Raw genomic sequence first — 19,910 nt, forward strand, 5'->3', positions numbered from 1 at the left:
AATTATAAATTACAACCAAAATCATTAGGATTTGGAATAGAATAGAATAGAATAGAATAGAATAGAATAGAATAGAATAGAATAGAATAGAATAGAATAGAATTCTTTATTGGCCAGGTGTGATTGGACACACAAGGAATTTGTCTTTGGTGCATAAGCTCTCAACGTACATAAAGAAAAAATAAAATACATTCATAAAGAATCATAAGATACAACACTTAGTGATAGTCATAGGTTACTAATAAGCAATCAAATCATACTAGGAACAAATAAAACAATATAAACTGTAAAGATACAAGCAACACGGTTATAGTCCTAAGTGGGAAGAGATAGGTACTAGGAAGGGTGAGAAGAATAACAGTAATAGTCTTAGTAAATAATTTCACAGTGTTATGGGAAATAGTTGTTTAGCAGAGTGATGGCATTCGGAAAAAAACTGTCCTTGTGTTCAGGTGTTTTGGTGGGATTCAAATTTTTTTACTAATGGTTCTGTGGGCGTGGCTTGGTGGACATGGCAGGGGAAGGATATTGTAAAATCTCCAGTCAGAGGTGGCATTTGTCGGTTTTCCAAACTATTCAAACATTCTGCTACCGGTTCTCCAGAACTGGTCAGAACCTACTGAATACCACCTCTGCCTATAGCGTTGGTTTGAGGGTAGAAGTTGAAACAATTTATGTCCAGGATGTGAGGGGTCTGTAGATATTTTCACAGCCCTCTTTTTGACTTGTGTATACAGGTCCTCAATGGAAGGAGGGTTGGTAACAATTGTTTTTTCTGAAGTTCTAATTACCCGTTGAAGTCTGTGTCTGTCTTGTTTGGTTGCAGAGCCAAACCAGACAGTTATAGAGGTGCAGATGACAAACTCAATAATTCCTCTGTAGAACTGAATCAACAGTTCTTTGGGCAGTTTGAGCTTTCTGAGTTGGCGCAGAAAAGTAGATGATATTAGAATTTTTCTCCAATATAATTAGAAATAGCACTAAGATAATTGAAGAAATACTGCATTTATTCAACAATTAAGACACAAGACTTTAATAGAATAGAATAGAATAGAATAGAATAGAATAGAATAGAATAGAATAGAATAGAATAGAATAGAATAGAATAGAATAGAATACTTTATTGGCCAAGTGTGATTGGACACACAAGGAATTTGTCTTGGTGTAAATATTCTCAGTATACATAAAAGAAAAGATACATTCGCCAGGAGTCGAGAATCATAAGGTACGACACTTAATGATAGTCATAGGGTACAATAAGCAATCAATCATACTAGGAAACAGTCAATATAAATTGTAAGTATACAAGCGACAAAGTTACAGCCATACAGTCACAAGTGGGAGGGGATGGGTAATAAGGAGTGATGACAAGATTAACAGTAATTTAATTAAAGGCATACCAGAAACTAAATCTGTTCAAATTTAGTCTGTGTTATCATCAGTGGACCAAAATCAGTAACTATGTATGGATAATTTAAAACTGAGCTATAAAAGCATGTAAAACAATTGGAATAAGATCACCTCTCTAAACTGTACTAAAACTTTTGATCATAGTTATTTAGTTTCTTGAATCCTGTGTTTTTATAAATGCACTCATTTTTTACAGGAATATTATCCCTATTTAGTTACCAATTTTGGGTATGTGTAGTAGTTTGAAAGCAGTACCTTTGTCTTCTGGTAATTTATCAGACTGTTCCCCTTACAAAGAGCTAAAGTCCATAATATACTCAACCCAATTGGTGCTAATAAATATATCCATATGTGACAAAACTGCTTTTCACTGACCCACCAAATTAAGTCAGTGGTGCTCTTTTCTGATAATTTCTAATATAAAATATAAAAATTAGACAAAGTCTATGTTAATATGCAGCCTTACTTAATCCCTTCCTGCCATAGGATGGGGAAGAAAATTGTTACTTCTAATCTGAAGAGGAGCATCTACTTTCAGCTGTTTAATCAACTGGAATCACTAACAATCTATTGAGTTCTTTTCAGATTTCTTCCACAGAGAATGGAATCAAAGGCTGGTTTTAAATCTATAAAGTCTACATAAAATTGTCCCTTAGATAGAACAGTATGTTTTTCTGTCAAATTAATGGTTTAACAATGGCACATGAGGATTTCTCCTATTTAAAAGATTCATTTCTTGTTCTAGTCATTTTACAAGAAACAGATTGACAAACAATTTGTGATGATATTTAATGGCTCCCGGTACAATAGTTAATTGGGTCAGCTGTATTACTATTTATTAATATGGAAGATGAGGATGGCAACAATACATAAGTATTTAGAGTATGGGTGTTTATTTATCCACCCAATAAACACTGGATATACATTGACTTGTTATTTAAATTAAAAATATTAACATATTCTGATAAAAAATACCATCTATACATGTTTGTGTGCTAGGCTATAAACAATACATATTTTAAAATATATATATTTCCATTTCATTTTTCTCATGAAAACAAAATAGTGCAGAAACATTTGTTTTGCTGTTAGTTGTGAAATATTCAAAAATGTTATATCTCTAGATACGATAAATATGAGGGTTAATCTTTCTAACAGACAACTAGGCATACTTGTTAAACATAGAGAAGATTACAGAATATCTTTTCCCAGGGGATGTCCAGGCACAACATTCCTCAGTGCTCAACCTATTTGCCCTCCATTTTTCCTGGTGGAAGAAACTGGTGTGTTTGCCTTGGTTGTTGATCAGTCTTTCAACTATCTTGTTGATGCTACAGTTCTCTCCATTCAGAAGTTGGACCCGATTCAAAATAATCTCGCTCATGTTCTTTGCACAGTTCCAGGAATACCTGAACAATACAATAAATCAATAGCTACAAAGGAATTGCACATACAGTACATTAGATTTATAAACAGCTAACATTGATTCTGACTTCTATCTAGGTACATCTGAGAATATAAAATAATTGTACAATGGATTATAGCAGTTTATGTCTGCGTTTTGCTTGAGGTGGAAACACAAATGTAAATTTATCTATGCAAGGTGATAGCATTAAAATGTTTTGTTTTTTTCCATCATGCATCTGATGTTTCTATAACTCCCTTTATCAGGGTTACAAAGATAGCATAGCGCTTAAGATCCTACCTTAGCCTAGAGAAGGTTGCTAGTTTAAAATGTTTTTTGAATAGCTACTTTCCCCACTGGCATTTTAAACATTTAAAATAAGTCTTATAATTGTTCCAGTCACCTCCTGCTCCCAAATAGTCAAAATATCTTATTCACCAGCTTTTTTTTTTTTTTATTCTGGTATGTAAGAGAATAATTTCTCACTATAAGTACCACTATATTATTTGAATATCTAAGCCATTACCTGTTCCAAAGTGTTCAAAGAAAAGCTGTACTCTTCAAGACTGAAGTGCTGTTTAGCTGTGTAAATAAAATATTAAGTCAGTTATAGCTGGTTGATTTACACCTGACTTGGGTAATAATTTGTTTCATTCCTCTTTGTACAACTACTATTTCTATCCAACATATATCTGTTTATTCACTGTGATATCATCTACACCAGTGGTGGGATTCAATCTTTTTTTTACTACCGGTTCTGTGGGCGTGGCTGGGTGGGCATGGCAGGGGAAGGATACTGTAAAATCTCCAGTCAGAAGAGGTATTTGCCGGTTCTCTGAACTACTCAAAATTTCCACTACCGGTTCTCTAGAACTGGTCAGAACCGCTGAATACCACCTCTGATCTACACAGATTTTTAAGAGTTAACTTAGTGCCTTATCCAAAGTATGCTTTTGACATACTTTTGACATGGAAAGATTACTCTTTTTGATTACCCTTTTTGAGAAACTCACACTCAAAGCTGTGGGTGGAGCTGGCAAGAAATCATAGTATTGCATTAACCTGTTCATTGTGGGTGGCTGAAATTGAGGTGGCCAATAAATTTGCCCCTGATGTAGCTGCCAGGCAGTCTGCAGGTCCCTACAAATCACTGCAAAAGTTATTCCAACCTACCTTCTTCCAGCATGGCAAAGGCTCTAGAGAGAGGCAGGGCATCTTCCATTGGGATCTTATAGGCCAACAAAGTGGATATCCTAAGAGGAAGGGAAACCAATCATTAATTAGTAAACTAAGACAAAATGCTAACATAGAGCAACCAGATTTACTTGTACAGAACAAGAAAAGTTGGCAGGAAGGGAACATAAAGAATAAATCCATAGCAATACTTTTGGGGCAGAGTTATGATTGTTTATTTGGGGAGCAATCTGCATGCAAGGTGCCTTATCTGGCAAGGAAAATACACATGACATCCCTTTGTATCCGTCATAGCCCCATCGAATCCAGGGTCCAAGGCGGAGGAGGAATGGGAGCCTGGGCCAATAGAGGGGGGTGGTGCAATCTCTATGGCCCATGAGGAATGACCTGGGGAGGAGGATGAGGCAGTCCCGGATCCCTCGAACCTTGGAAGAGTAGGCAGGGAGGAAGAGAGGGTGCAGGCTGAGCAAGGAAGTGAGGAGGAGATGGAAAGGCCAGGCAACAGAGCAGCGGAGCTCTGGAGATGAGCAAATGCCTCCCCTGCTCAATCCCCGAGCATAGAGAATGGAGAGGAGGCAAAGTCAGCACAGGTGACCTGACTACTCAGGAGGAGGGTGCCCCGCCCCTCCTCACAAAGTTTACCTGGAGAGTAGAATTTAAGGAGATGCTGTAAGGAGGGGCTTTTGCCAGAAACAAGTGTTTGTTTTTGGATTACACTCCCCCGGCTTTTACTCTGACATTTTGCCTTTCTTTGAGGACTGTTCTTGTCTTGCCCTATTCCTGAAGACTTTGCCTTTGAAACTGCCTTTGTCTAATGCTTGGCCTTTTGTCTTGTAGTCTTGCAGAGTAATCTAAGGGCTGTTGTTTGGGAGGCTGAGGATGGAGCCTTACCGGTCGGCAGAGGGCCATTTGTTTAACCACACCCAAGAGAAATAGAGAACTCTCTGGAGGCCTGCCTAACTGTGGCCACCTGGTCATAACAGTATCCAGGTGTATGAGTTTTCCACAATATTAAAACTTGCTCTTTAATGTGAGGTTGACAAAACGGAACATATACACTTCCATTTACTTAAAACTCTCCAGCTATACAGTAGCTGATGGTAATTTCAGAAAACAGCTTCATGTGAGAGCCTTAATTCAGCTTAGAAAATGCATACTAAAGCCAAATAAATCAGGCTGTATTGGTTCCTTAATCAAAGGCCGAGTGAACAGAGGCAACAGATGAAAGCTATGTTCAGCTGGTTAATTTGTTAATTTTAACATCCCACAAGCAAAAAAAAAAGTTAAGAAATTCGCTATAAGAATAACACAGAATGTACTAATTAATATGGAATTAATACAGAAGAATAATATGGAATGCTTAAAACATTTTTAAAAAATGCTTGCAGAGAAGTTACCTTTCTTGACGTGCTGCTTGTGGGAAAATCTTTAGAACCTGAGTATTCACAAGATCTCCTTGTTCTACTCCCTTTACTTTTATTTGTAGCAAGTAATTTTTCCCAAATTTGCTTTTCAAATACTGAATTGAACCAAGGCACCTGCAGAAAGAAAGGATTATCATATACCATTCAGACATAGATTGTTGTTGTTAGTTGTGAAGTTGTGTCTGACCCATCGCGACCCCATGGACAACATTCCTCCAGGCCTTCCTGTCCTCTACCATCCCCTGGAGTCCATTTAAGCTCATGCCGACTCCATCCAGCCACCTCATTCTCTGTAGTCCCCGTCTTCTCAACCATTCCCAGCATTAGGCTCTTCTCCAGTGAGTCCTTCCTTCTCATTAGGTGGACAAAGTATTTGACAGACATAGACATCACTTAACAACAGACATTGGGACTAGAATTTCCATTGCTAAGAAATATGATTGCAATCGATCTTATTGCTTAGTACAGCAATTCCTGCACTCCCTGTTGTCATTGTTAAGCAACAGTTGTGGGTTGCTCAGCAATGAGCTCTTTTCAATTTCCTGCTGACTTTCAAAAAGCAAAGTTAGTGGGGAAGCCCTCAGAGAAATTGCAACTCCCAAGCAGTTTACAGGCAGACAGTGGACAGGTAAATGGCTGCTGCCAGGCTGGGGACATGACACCGATGGTATCTATTAATTCTATTTTGAAATATAGTTCATTTCCACTAATATTTCATGCAGCTGTCCTTCCCCATGCATTCAGAGAATACCTATATGAAGTCGTCTGATCTTGTATGCTATTCCAATTCCCATCAATCGTGAATTTTTCCCATATGGGAAGTGGCTTTCCTTTGGTAATTATCCGAGGTGAATGCATACTTTGGCCCAGTTTGGACATTTGTTCACGTGGAAGTTTTTTGCCCATAACAAAAAACCTTCACCCCAGAACACCTGCTATCTGTATCAAACACACACAGCACATTTGTTATCGTTGCCCATATATGTTTTTGCTCTATGTGATGTGGAATCTGTGTAATATCTATATCTTCTCTAGTCCACTGTGGAATCATCTGAACTCCCATGTAATTCAATCAGTTTCAGCATTTGTCTTTGTGTCCTCACAATCCACTTAGAAATAGAAAATTGCTACTTAAGCAATTACTAGAAAACATACTGATATCATCAAGTGAAGAAAGCAAGCTTCTTTGAATTAAAAAAAGAAGAAGCAGAACAAGAACAATCCTTTACTTCATTCACTTTGCTTCATGAAATTCTCTAGTTGGGTTTTATCTGTATTTTCTCTATTTGGGTAGCCTGTTATAGAGTAAAATATTTAAAGAAACCCACCTAAGCTGTCCAGACACCATGATAGCTACTCGGTCGCACAACACCTCTGCTTCCTCCATGTGGTGAGTTGTCAAAATGACTCCTTCATCCTTCTCCTGCAGCATAGTGCGAATTGCTCTCCTGTTGACAACAAATGGCTGAGGAAGTTTAAGCAACCTTGAAGCAGCTCCAAAGGTCTGTTCAGGCCATTGCCATTCTGTTTTGATCCTGCATAACTGATGGGCACATCTTCCATGGCAGAAGACAAAATATCCCCATCTAGTCCCAAATTAATTTGCATGAAGGAATTGTAAAGAGGGATAAGAAAACCTGCAACTTTTTCTTCTTACCACTCCCACCCCCATGGAAAATGACCAAAGTCTCTCCAAGGGAGACTCAAGAGTTTTCTCTTTTAACATCATGAGGAGAAGACAGAAGAGAAGCTGCCATTTAGGAGGAAACAGTTTTCCTCAGCATGAGTCAGATTCTTTATCTGCACAGACGGGAACATAACATTTTCCAATGGTGGCTGAGATATTCCAGAGCAGGCCTGTCAAACTGGCGGCCTGAAGGCCGGATGCATCACGCACAGGCCACACCCACCCTGCCTCTGCAAAGGTAAAAAATGTCATGATACGTCACACAATACATCACGTGACGTGATCAAGTTTGACACCTGTGTTCTAGAGGAATGAATGGGAAGTATTTCCTCTTGCAATATTGTCAGATGCTTTCTCTGTATTCAGGTGTAAGGAGTAATGTTTAGTCCTAGGCTTTAGATATTTTTTTTTAGTAGATCTCCCCACCCTACACAATAGAATTAAAAGAGAAAGGAAGGAGGGAAATGGGGAGACTGGAATTTGTCATTTTTATAAGAGTGCAACTCTTATTCTAAAGAGGGAATCCCTGAGTCACTTACCACACTAGGCGCTTCCCTTTTGGATCCAGGCTTGTGGTTGGTTCATCCAAAAGCATCAGAGTGGGATTACCCAACATGCTCAGAGCAAAGCACAGCTAAATTGTAGACAATGAATCTTATCTTAGAAACCACAATATTTCATGCAAACACAGAACAGAAATGTGAAGACATAATTTTAAAAAGGTATTTGTAAAGTACTTTTCAACTACACATTTTTGAATCTCTGAAGTTCCACAGGAATATGTTAGAAAAAAAGACTGCTAAAATGTTCAGTAGGCTTCAATCAACCAATTCAATCAACCAAGGAAATGTCAAAAGATCTTGTTACTTTTATATGAACTTATCATGAACCAGGATGAATAACGTGTTTATTAATAATGAATGCAGATGCCTTAAGTTGGAAACGCATAATCAGCACCAGGAAATTAAAAATGTTCATTATTCCTCAACACTCTACTAAATCCTAATACTAACATTCCTCATCTTTCACAGTTTGCTCTAGGCAGCTGAAGTCAAAACAAAACAAAATTATGAAATATGACATATGATATCACATTTCCTGCCATGTATTATTTAGAATCACACTAATACTTCTATGATGCTCCTATAGAAATATAGCAGAGTTTGGAATATTTTACAGTGTGCATGAATCAAGTTAAACCTTAATATATGAGAATTAATTTTTGAACTTACTAGAAGGTAATTTCCCAATCCATAATTTTTAATTGCATGCTACGCAGAACACAACATGTGTTAAGCAAAGTCAAAGTTTAATATGTCAGTATTGTTTGACTGGATGCTCTACGCTGTTCTTTGATTTTCCAGCCGTTCATTTTATTATTCCCACTGTCCAACAGATTCAAAAAATGTAATATTTCCAAGCAAAACATGAGCTGATCACATGCCATATAGGTTTGATGCTTAACAAAGACTGAATCCAAGTTTCTAGGGCTCGAAGCCTGGCTATCCATGCCATTAGAGCTGCCATACTGTACAGTATTAGGCATTCTCTTCTTGCAACCATCTTATGGAAATTGGCTTTCAAACAGCACCAACAAGGCCTGGACTTTCACACACACATACAAAAAGAGATCACATAATGCAAGAAATAACAAAGAGCAGCAACCCAATTGATGCTGCTACCAAATGTTCATCAAACCTTTAGTATTAGTCCTTTAGTACCAGAGTAACAAAATACCGGACTTACTTTTCTGGTTAATCCAGCTGCTAAAGTCTTTATTGTCTTTTTAAAATGCCCTCGGAGTTGTAGAGCTTGAGATATTCTAAAAACAAAGCAGAACTTATAATTTTTGATCTGTTCTGCAATTGCAAACGTGTTAAGAAAATAAAAGACATTCCATTGTAATTTTGGATCACGTGTAGAAATTTCAATTGTAATGTTTAAGAGCTGCAAAAGGACAAATCAAAACTGAAAATAACTACTTAATAACATAGCAACTAATATATTTCAGTTTTGAATATACAAACTGACTTCTGTTAATAACAAATCTTGTGGTAGGAATCTAATTATTCAAAAGGATTCTTTGTCCATACCGATTAATGGCCATCGTAGCATCGTCCTTCCTGATCCCTTTTATGGCTGCAAAAATCTCCAAATGTTCTTTCATGGTCAGGTTGGACCAGAGCGCATTCTCTTGAGGACAGTAGCCAAGAGCAGCATTTTCCTCTGCCACAGCTTCATCAGCTCCTTTAATCTGCACCTGATCCAAATAGGTAGCATAAGAATTCCATTGGTTTTTGTCCAATGTAAGAATATATTTTGAAATATCAGTAAGGTGACAAGGAATGTATATGAAATGCAAGTATTCTATACCCAAATAATGCATTCAGAACTAAGTCCAGGAAAGATGAAGAGACATAGCATAGGGTTACATCTAATATCAAACTGCAGCTATTAACTAGAGCAAAGATTTGACGGACAACAACATATGAAACTTCACAACAAGTTTTTGTGTCTCCAGTCACTACTTCCATTGATAAATTAACACCCGGATTGTTTTTTAATATTCGCATCTGTAGCTTTCTAATATACGAGTTCAAAGATATTTCATTTTCTTTATTCTCCTAAATTAAATAAGTTTTACAATGCAATATAAATAGGAGGAAGAGCAAAATATTCTCAAACTTTACTTTTTGTTCTTTCCAACTCAATGATATAGAAAATGAGAAATGGACTCTGGTCTCTGCTACCCATTGATCTTTTTTTCAGAAGGAAGGGATGGAGGGAGGGAAGGAGGGAGGGAGGGAGGAAGGATACAGAGAAAAAAACATTTCAGATGGAATAAACTCCCAATTCTCCCAGTGGGTGAGTCAGCTGGGCAACATTCTTAGCCACATACTACATCCTTCCTCCTGATCATATGGCCCAGAGAGGAATATATGGAGGCTACCCACTCCTCTCCCCTATATAGGCACATTCACATACAAAGATGTCACACCAAGAGAAATCAAAAACATAGAAGAGAGACACAATACATTACTTTGTTATACAGGAAAAAATTCCAGATGTTCCCTATGGCCTCAACTGGAAAAAGGGCTGGGAAGAATTCTAGAAGTTATGCTCTGCAAGTTCTTTCTTGTTAAAATGGTTAAAGTTACATTTACCTGTCCTGCACTTGGCTCTGTGTCTCCTATTATCAAGTTAATTGTTGTACTTTTACCAGCTCCATTGGGTCCCAGAAGCCCTAAAACTTCTCCTACAAAGTAAAATAGTTTCATTAAAATAGAGCCAAGTGAACTGATAAGAAATGAATTAATAAGAAACTCATAAGAATACAAACTGGTTTATTACATGATCAATTTAATGAATATTGGAGTATCTTGGTTTATCTTCTTGAGCTTTATTCAAAATATCAGCCAATAAAATCTTAAGGCAAATAGATATTGTACTCAAATGACGCTGGAAAAGAACGGTTAAAAATGAATGCTCTCCTCTGACAGTTGTAGCCTCCCACTGCACCCCAAGGTATACAATTCATTCAACTTCCTGTTGTAAAGATTGAGGAAAACACCCAGAAGGAGGAAGGAAAAAGAAAATTCCATTGATTATATGAGGTTTCACCTACATACTACATGGATGTACACCTTTAACACAAGTCTTACTTACTTCCAACTACATGCACACTACTATATTATAAGAGAGAAAATGAAAGATATTCTATTTTTGCCTTGGTTAAAAATTTTTATTTTAAGTTATTCTCAGTCAGATATGATAAATCAGTTAGGATTATTGAGAAAGTAATAGCAAAAAAGTGAATCCCACCATCCCAGCTCTGTTCTAAAATAGATAAAAATATGTATATGTTGCGGTGGGATTGGATTGAAACCTAAGATTTAGAAATGAGAAATTGGTGTATGCTATCAAAACTTGCTATAAAGTGCATTATTTTCTTGTTTTCCTTTTTGGACTACTTATTACAGGTGGCCTCGACTTACAACCATTCATTTAGTGACTGTTCAAAGTTATAATGGCACTGAAAAAAAATGACATGCCCATTTTTCACACTTACGACTGTTGCAGCATCCCCATGGTCATGCGATCAAAATTTGAATGTTTGGCAATGGGATCACATTTATGACGATTATTGTTCCCCAGGGTCATGTGATCACCTTTTGCAACAAGGGAAATCAAAGGGGAAGCCAAATTCACTTCACAACCATGATACTAACTTAACAACTGCAGTGATCCACTTACCAACTGTGGCAAGAAAGGTCATAAATTGGGGCAAAACGTATTTAACTGTCCTGCTTAGTAACACAAAGTTTGGGCTGAATTGTGGTTGTAAGTCAAGGACTAACTATATTCTTTTTGTTAAGCTTGCATTAAAGAATAAGTAAAATTCTTTCTTCTTTCCAATGAATTTTATGTTTTCATGGTATGGATAGGCATTACCTATCCTCATACACTGAAGCAAGGGGAAACCAAAGTTCAGCCTTACTGTATGCTGTGTATTTTATTCACATACCCTGGTCTCAATCATCTCTCCAAAGTGGAGACTGAGAAAAGGTTTATTGTTTCACCTTACTCTGAGAACAGCTCAACTGAATTCTGTGGTTCAATAATAGAATTTGATGGGAAATATGTCACATTTAATCTACCTTTACAGATCATTTGCTTGGTGATATTCTGAGCATTATTATCCCTAATTTGGCCTTAGTGTTTCAAACCCCACAATGCTGCTCTTACTTAATTTTTGCTGATCAATGACTAGAGTAGATTTACAATAGAGACTGAGTTAAGAATATAATTCATTCCAATCAAACCTTTTTTAACACAAAAGGAGACGTTTCTGGTAGCCACTTTTTTTTCTTCCTTCTTCTTGAAACAAGGAGAGGAGCAAGCCTTCCCATGTTTGTATTCCTTGCGCAAGTTATGGACAATGAGAACTGGTTTCTAAGCAGAGAGAAGATATTGCTTACAATATATACACATGGCCATTTTGTACTCTTAGTTGATCTAAGTATGAGCTAATCTCTTGGTGAATCACAGAAACAAGTAAAATTGGCTACTTCTTATCAAGAGTATGTCCTTCAACTTATTTCTGGAAGCAGATTCCCAGTGTGTTCAGACAGATCTTTCCCATTGTCTGCTTGCCATATTATTATCTATCTATGTGAACTGTTATCTAAACAATATTCCTTAAGCTGGTTTGGACAATAGAACAATAACTGTGTCTGTGCCTCAGCCATGGTGGTTTATAGACAATACCTAGATCCCACTTGTTTCAAACCTTCCATCAATTTCTTAATTTTTATTAAATGGTTTTGGACATTGTGGTGTGCAATCTACTTTGCAATCTCTTTCAAATGCTCTTCGTGCATGTTGTTCCTCTTATGGCATTTGATTTCATTAAATAGCTGCTTGTTGCTTCTTGATGCTGGGTTCCTGGAGGATTGTGCTATACATTAATTATGTAAAAAGATTTTTGGCCTCCACCAATACCTCTCCATTTTAATAATTTGAATCTTTCATCATCAAACACCAGCACAAGTCAAAAGCATCATCCAAAGCATCTCTTTTGGGGAGATTCAGCTTATGTCCATACCCTTCTCTGTGTCTAATCCTGTCTGCGCCTAACACTTTGTTTACTTTATACACAGAACTATCCAGGTGTTTTTGAACTCTGGTGTTTTCTTTTACTTCAATAGTGCCTCACTATCCTTGAGGCAGTCCAGGTAAATATTTATTTGCAGTGTAAAGGTGTTAGGTAGGATGATATGCAGGATTGTGCATTTAGCTATATTTCATAAGCAAATCAAATATATTCTTGGAATAAGTTATACATATATTTCAAAATAAGAAAAGCCCAATAGTTATGCTATACCTCTCCTTCATTGACAGAAGCCAGTGCACTCTCAACTCTTGTCCTTTCATCTAGGACGTCTCTGTCATCTGCTTGGCTGAGCTCTTCAGGATTCTGATGGGTTCTTTTTCTTTGTGGAGAAATCCTAGAGATCAAAGATATAACAACAGGTCTCAAGTGATTTGATATCAAAGAATAAATGGTAATTTCAATTAGGAAGGCTTTCATATGCTCAACTGACTAATGAATAATGTATCACAGCTAGTAAGGTAGCAGAATGTTCAGCGCTTCCGAACCATGTTGAGATTAAATAAGAAATGATTGGGAAAATCCCTCAGCAAAATGACTATGGGGAAGACCTTAGAAAGGGGAAAAAAAACTGAAACATTAAGTGATTTCTGGCACAGAACATCTGTGTCTACAAGAAGTAGAGGGCTTTTGTCACCTTCTTCTTCCTAGGTTGTACCTGGCCTTCCACCCATACCGGCTGAATACCACCAATGATTTATTGCCATAGAAGGTGATCCACCAGCCACAATGGATCTATTAGTAAATTGTATCCCTTCATTTTGTTTGCATTTTTTTCATTATGAGGCACATGACACATTTATCATATCCAAATTCCACACATTAAGTGATTTCTGGCATAGAACGTCCGTGTCTGCTAGAAGTAGAGGGCTTTTCGTCACCTGCTTCTTTCCAGATTGTAACTGGCCTTCCACCCACCTCTCCCCACAATCAGAATCACATTTTGTTGACCTTTTTGCATTCTTAATCATTGAGCTACCATAAATGGGCAGCCAACATCCAAATGACCACTTCATAGTGGCAACAAGTTGGCATTTATTGCCATAGAAGGTGATCCACCAACCATGATGGATCTATTAGTAAATTTTGTTTGCACATTTTTTCATTATGAGGCACATGACACATTTATCAAATCCAAATTCCACTCTGTTATTCTCACTAAATATCTTCACAATTGAAGGAAACTGAGTTTCATTTTCTGGTTTCCCACATAGCTTCAGATCATTCACATATAACAGATGGAATGTTTTTCTACTTTGCTTCAATGGTTCATATTGAAATGGTGGTGGTGCGGTGGTTAGAATGCAGTATTCCAGGCTAATTCTGCTGACCACTGATTGCCAGCAATTCAGCAGTTTGATTCTTTTCAGGTCAAGGTTGGCTTCATCTTCCGTCCTTCCTAGATTGGTAAAATGAGGACCCAGATTGTTGGAGGCAATATGCTGACTCTGTAAACTGCTTAGTGGGGGCTGTAAAGCACTGTGAAGTGGTGTATGAGTCTAAGTGCTATTGCTGTTGCTCTTTTATTTAATAAAAAGGTTGAAATTTACATTGTGTAAAGGAGCATTTCTATAAAATAAACATGTGGTACGTGGTTCTAGAGAAATGATCTGGAATGTATAAAGACAGCCAAAATGTGTGTTGGAAATGTGAGAAAACATGAATGGATATTTTATCATGCATGGTGGATGTGTAAAAAACAGCTTCAAAAATAGATTCAAAATACATACTTTGATATAGATGATTTTAAAGATTAATGTTAGAAAAAAAAAGTCATGGAAGATCATTATAATATATGATGACCACAGCAGAATTATTACATACACTACCTACTATGGAGGAATAACTAGGAAAGTTAATAATACTTTACTGAAATAGATAAATTGACTTCTTTGATTAGAAAAAAAAATATTATCTCATGTATTGGTGAGTGGAAGCCTCTTCTGGACTTTTTAAATAAAAATGGGGGGAAAAAAGCTTCTGACAAAGAGGACTATGATGTAACTTTAGAAAGAGAAAATAAAATTTCTACTTATAACCACTGTAAAGAATATTGGAGGCCACTTCATCTTTTTTCCTTTCCTTTCTACTTTTTTGAAGTTTTTTTCTTGCACTTTTTGCTTTCTTTCATTTTCTTTTTTTCTTCCTTGCTTTATATTACTTTGTATTTGTTTTTAACTTTTTTAAAAGTTTTAATAAAAATATATGTAAAAATATTATTTTATTCATAGTATGAATGAGAGGTATCACTTAGGTTCCCCCCTCAAAATCCTGCTGTATTGTGTCATCAAGTCTGGGGATTGTTTCTAGGAGGGAACATAAATTGCATAAAACATATATACAAAATATTAGTATTTTTTCTAATTATTAATTACTATTAGTCAAGGCTTATTATTTTAATTCTTCTGAGTACAATAGCCAATATTGTACTTTTGCTGTGCATCTTTTGCCATGTTAAGGGGGTTGTGTGCTTCAATGACCTCAGGAGCTATGCTGGTGGTGGCTTAACCACTGTGGGTTCAACCGTACCAAATATGACTTGGTGGAGGAGGCAATGGATGGTCCATGCATAACCTAAAGTATGGTCTAAATTGTTATGATTGATTGCACAATCAGCCATATATTTACTTTGGATTTGGCATTTTTATTCATCTATTGAATCCTTCTCAAGGACCTGGGAGAGACAGTTGTTATAAGAAAATAGAAATAGAGTATAAAACTAGTGGATTGGCTCAAGCATAAAGGACATGGTTAGGAAAGGCTGTCATGGAGAAAATCTATGTGGTCACTAAGAGTTGATTCCAACTTTATGGCATGCAATCAATCAATCAATCAATCAATCAATGTTATAATTAATATAATTGCTTTCATCCAACTAACATACACATGCAAAACACACTGTATGCATATTACAATATATACAAACCTAAAAATGGGATCTCTTCTCATAATTGTCTGGTCATATTTCATCACCAGATAACGCAGTAAAAATATGAGGATTATACTCTGCAAATAGGGCTAAATAGAAGCAAAAATAGAAAATTACAATCAGACCTCCAGCGGTGTAGTTATACAGATTATACAGAACAATGTTCTGACTGGTCCAGCAGGAATCAGAATAACTTTCAATTCACATCGTGCTTCTGTTCAATCTAACTATGCTTCTGTCCACCACAGTCATAAATTACAACTGGTTTCATTAAAATGGCTTGGACATAATCACATACAGTTTTTGAAATCAAGACATTATCATGCAGTTTTTAATTTACCTCTTAGGACAATCGTAGAATCAAGCTCATAAAGCAAATAGTTCAGCAATTTCATTGAAAGTGAAATATATATAAATCAATGTAGCCTCACAAATTTGGTGGTGGGTTTGGTTTTTATATCCAATTTGCTGTACTCAGTCAGAATTAAAATCTTTTGGAGCACTGAAAGCATATCAATATCCTAGGAAATCAAGTCCATTTCACTTCTCCATTGCTGTCCATTTCTACAGACCAATCCTCTGTTTGTAGAAGATAAACAACAGGCAACATCTATCCATGGACTCATTCTCCACAGATAGAGGAGACTGTATAGAAAACAACTTAGAAGTAATGACACTGATTAGTATGAAGTTTATTGTGTGACCATGGTCTAATTGCTAAGTAAAAAGGCTGAGTTCTGGAAGCTCTATTTGGAAGATGTCCTCCTTCTCTGTTGTCCATGGACAAGCAATAAAAGGAACTTGTTCCATCCTTCTCCAAGATCTGCTCTCCAGGCTCCTCACAACAAGTCCATTCATTCTTTCAGACAGAAGACATTGAGGCATATCACGTTCTCAGGAACCCTATACTCATGACAATAATAATTCCATGCAAGCAGTAGAAAGCGGATCTGCTTGCTACCACACTGTGCCAGTGGTGTCACTTAAAAGGTAGGCAGTGTACTGTATAATATTAATGACTGCCTTTGTTTTTGCAATGGCTGTATGCTGAGACCTAGGACAAAAGGCTCTGCCTCCCTCTCAATGCTATATAAGTGGATGGGTGTCTTTTGAGGAAACTTACAGGTGGAATTTCATGGTTTGGGGCAAGCCCCTCACCCTTGCTCTCACGATTATTATTATATATTATGATTATGATTATGATTATTATTATTATTATTCCTAATGCCTCAGGAGAGCTAAAGAAATAATATAAAATCTATCACAATAACAGCTAAACAAAAGCAGTCCTTTGAAGCTCTGTGTATATATGTGAACACGGCCCTGGTACTATGAATAAATACATTCAGTTCTCACCATGAAAGTAGATATAAAGAGCTGTGTCTGAGTTGAAACACCATGTTCATCAGTAGGAAAGTCTCTCAGCTTTAAAAAGCAGAAGGGATAAAAAAAAGGACAGCTATTTATTTTCCGCATTTCTATCTCATTCAAGAAAGGGCAGATTGCCAGAGCAAATTCTAAATTCTAAATCCCTGTGCTTCTCCCCACCACCTTCTGAGCCCTTTCCCTGAGCAGCTGCCAATCAAATGGGGGGAGTTGGATCAAGACAGGTGCCTGGGAGCTCTACAGCCTCAGGCCCCATGATAAACAGACTCAAATAATTGCCAAAGCCTAGGAAGAAAACTAAAGAGTCAGTGAGTTGAATAGCTCAACTGTAGGCAGAGAAAGAGGCAAGGAAAAGGAGGAGGCAGCAGTTGGGCAAACCAGACAGAGAGGGAGGCACTGAATTCTTTCTCTCTGGTTTGGCCTGAGGGAAAATATCTTCCAGCTGTTTCCCTCAGACTGAGGCAAGATTTGGAAGAGGACAAGAGTCAAGAAGCCCAGCTGTGAATAAACAAGAAGGAAAAGCGAATAAAAAAAGTTAATGTTATATATTTGAATGTTTGAATGTTCCGTTCTGATTGGTTCAGCTGACGGCGGGAAAATTGAATAGCCGTCATTGGCCACGAGCCACGAGCAGCCGCTATAAAAGAGGCTGCCGTGGCTCCGTTGTTGTTCAGTTACCGAGAAGAAAAATTAAAAGCAACTAAAGATTAACTGGTCTCGAGTCGTCTTTCCCACAACTTAACAGCTAAGATATTTTGTCCAAACAGAAATAGAAAACAGAAACTAAAAAAGAAAGAGAGAGAGGGGAAAAAAACATGGTTAAACTCTGGAGAAAAAAAAGTATAGCTTTCTATGAGTACAGGGTTATAGGTGAAAACAAAAGATGAAAGGATATAGGTGAAAACAGCTTTAGAGAAAGTGATTACAGGTATAAAGATGAAAACAAAAAGAAATAGAGGTCAGCAATAAATAAATATATTAGAGATACAGAATGGAATGATAGGACGATATGATAAAAAATTGGACTTTAAAGAATAAAATATAGTTTAAGTGCCCATAAAATAATACAGTAGTTAAAATAGAACATAGTTTGGGTACTATGAAATCAGTTTCTAAAATAGATGAAGCTGTTTATAATTTAGAATTCCTTTGTGGGGGAGGCGGAGGGGTAGCTTTCCTTGTTTTGTAAAATCAGTTTCCTCCAGGCATTGAACAGGGATCCAAAAATCCATCCAACTTTCCAGCATTGTGTGTCTGTATGGAGCCTGAGTCAATCTGGTTATTATTAGTTCAAACAAGAACCAATGACAGAACTTTTGTAGAATTAGTTATTTCAATTTGTCTTTTTAGGTACTCCTGGGTTTATCTGACCCTGAACATTAGATTTGCACCCATCCTGCAAAGGCAAATTGATCAAACCCTGATATATTAGATTTACTTACTTTATGGGTCAATAAAAACTTAGCAAAATTCAGAACTAAGTCTGGGACCTGAGATGTTTGGTCAGATAGGGCCCAAATCTCCCATCTCTGTTTGCCCCATTCTTCTGGACTTTCCAACCCATGCTGTGTATAGACTTAAGCAAATGGGATTGTGGCTGAAGTTGACAACCATTTAATGCTTATAACATTGCTTTGTCTGTCTGTCTATTGGCTGAAGCCATGGTGGGGGGGGGGATTGACACATGGCTCCCAGAAAAAAAACCTATTTCCATTAGAATTCACTTTGAAGGAAAAATGAATTTTAGTGAAATCACCACAGTTTTGGAGTGTTACTGGAAAGAGGCAGTCCCGCCCTTGAAAAATTGTTGAAGTTCTGCTTCCTGGGAAAAATTCAGATAACTTTTTTTACTCAATTATTCCCTATGCAAACTGGGTGGATGGAAAAATGTTTATGCTCAGATCCAGTTTTCATAAGAATAAGCTAACAGAATAGATAATATAGCACTTACAAATGTAAAAGACATTATAAAATTGGTAACTGGAAACATAGGAACAAAAAAACCCAACAGGTGTCTTATGTAGGGCATAGAAATTGAACTTGTTGTGATACTTATTATGAACAAAAGCAGCATAACCTAAAATGAAAGAAGGAAACATTTTAATATTTTTAACAAATGAAATCACTTTACCCAATTTTCTTTTCTATAACCCCTGTCTTGACTGTCTTGACTTAACAAGTTACATGGTGATTTCAGTTAAAATACCCCAACTTTTACATTTGATCATTGCTATCCATGAAACAGATACTGCTTTTCTTCTTCTCATGTTTCCCTTCCTTTGTTTTGCTTCTATAATTAAACCTTAATTCCAATCCCACCACAATTTACTTGCTGGTGTCAGCTCAGGGATGCCAAGAAGGAGAAGGAAGGTGCTGGGACACCTTACATCACCTTACTATCTTGCTAATTTCAGGTCTTTGCTGTCATAGTTATAGTAACATTAAGAGGCATGTATATCCAATAAATGTAGTGCTAAGAGGAAAGCAAAATCCCCCAATGTCAGCCCTGCAAGGGAGACTCAATCAGGAAGTCAACTGAAATTTGCTATACTTACAGAATCTTCCAAGTCTGATTATGCTTTTTATCCCCTCTTTTTTAGACCCCAAGGAGACAGGGAGGGATCAGCCTGAATCTCTTCTTAATACTATCTCTCTTCCCAGAACTTAATGTTTGCTTCAAGGCTATTTCTCTGTCTATAACCAGCATGCACCAAACAGCAAAAATTCTGTCCCACAAAACTAATCTGTCTCCCTAGGAAACAGCCACTGCACCTACATGCCTGGTACATGACAGGAAGTGGCAA

The 19,910-nt window shown here is 37.0% G+C and overlaps 1 protein-coding gene and 1 long non-coding RNA gene across 3 annotated transcripts in view; one reads left to right on the forward strand and one right to left on the reverse strand.

Annotated features, from left to right (window-relative positions):
• Positions 1-87: 87 nt before the first annotated feature.
• Positions 88-19,910, reverse strand: part of LOC113428367 (ATP-binding cassette sub-family A member 10-like) — a 53,819-nt gene continuing 33,996 nt past the window's right edge. For both annotated transcript variants that reach the window (XM_087956059.1, XM_087956058.1), the window contains 14 exons: positions 19,058-19,183; positions 17,077-17,145; positions 15,718-15,809; positions 13,005-13,128; positions 11,944-12,073; positions 10,285-10,376; positions 9,214-9,380; positions 8,867-8,942; positions 7,660-7,754; positions 6,762-6,881; positions 5,407-5,547; positions 3,989-4,068; positions 3,342-3,397; positions 88-2,819 (listed from right to left, as the gene is read on the reverse strand). In XM_087956059.1, coding sequence (XP_087812185.1) covers positions 2,742-2,819; positions 3,342-3,397; positions 3,989-4,068; positions 5,407-5,547; positions 6,762-6,881; positions 7,660-7,754; positions 8,867-8,942; positions 9,214-9,380; positions 10,285-10,376; positions 11,944-12,073; positions 13,005-13,128; positions 15,718-15,809; positions 17,077-17,145; positions 19,058-19,183 — 1,446 coding nt within the window. In that variant the 3' untranslated portion in view covers positions 88-2,741. The remainder of the gene's footprint in view (positions 2,820-3,341; positions 3,398-3,988; positions 4,069-5,406; positions 5,548-6,761; positions 6,882-7,659; positions 7,755-8,866; positions 8,943-9,213; positions 9,381-10,284; positions 10,377-11,943; positions 12,074-13,004; positions 13,129-15,717; positions 15,810-17,076; positions 17,146-19,057; positions 19,184-19,910) is intronic.
• On the forward strand, positions 17,562-17,907 carry LOC148132222 (uncharacterized). Its single transcript, XR_015747736.1, has 2 exons — positions 17,562-17,646; positions 17,857-17,907. It is a non-coding gene; the product is annotated as an uncharacterized LOC148132222 (long non-coding RNA).

This window comes from Notechis scutatus, chromosome 2, assembly GCF_049901735.1.
Source record: "Notechis scutatus isolate UNSWTSFEM ecotype Mainland chromosome 2, rNotScu1.2, whole genome shotgun sequence".
In the NCBI taxonomy this organism is placed as follows: domain Eukaryota; kingdom Metazoa; phylum Chordata; class Lepidosauria; order Squamata; family Elapidae; genus Notechis; species Notechis scutatus.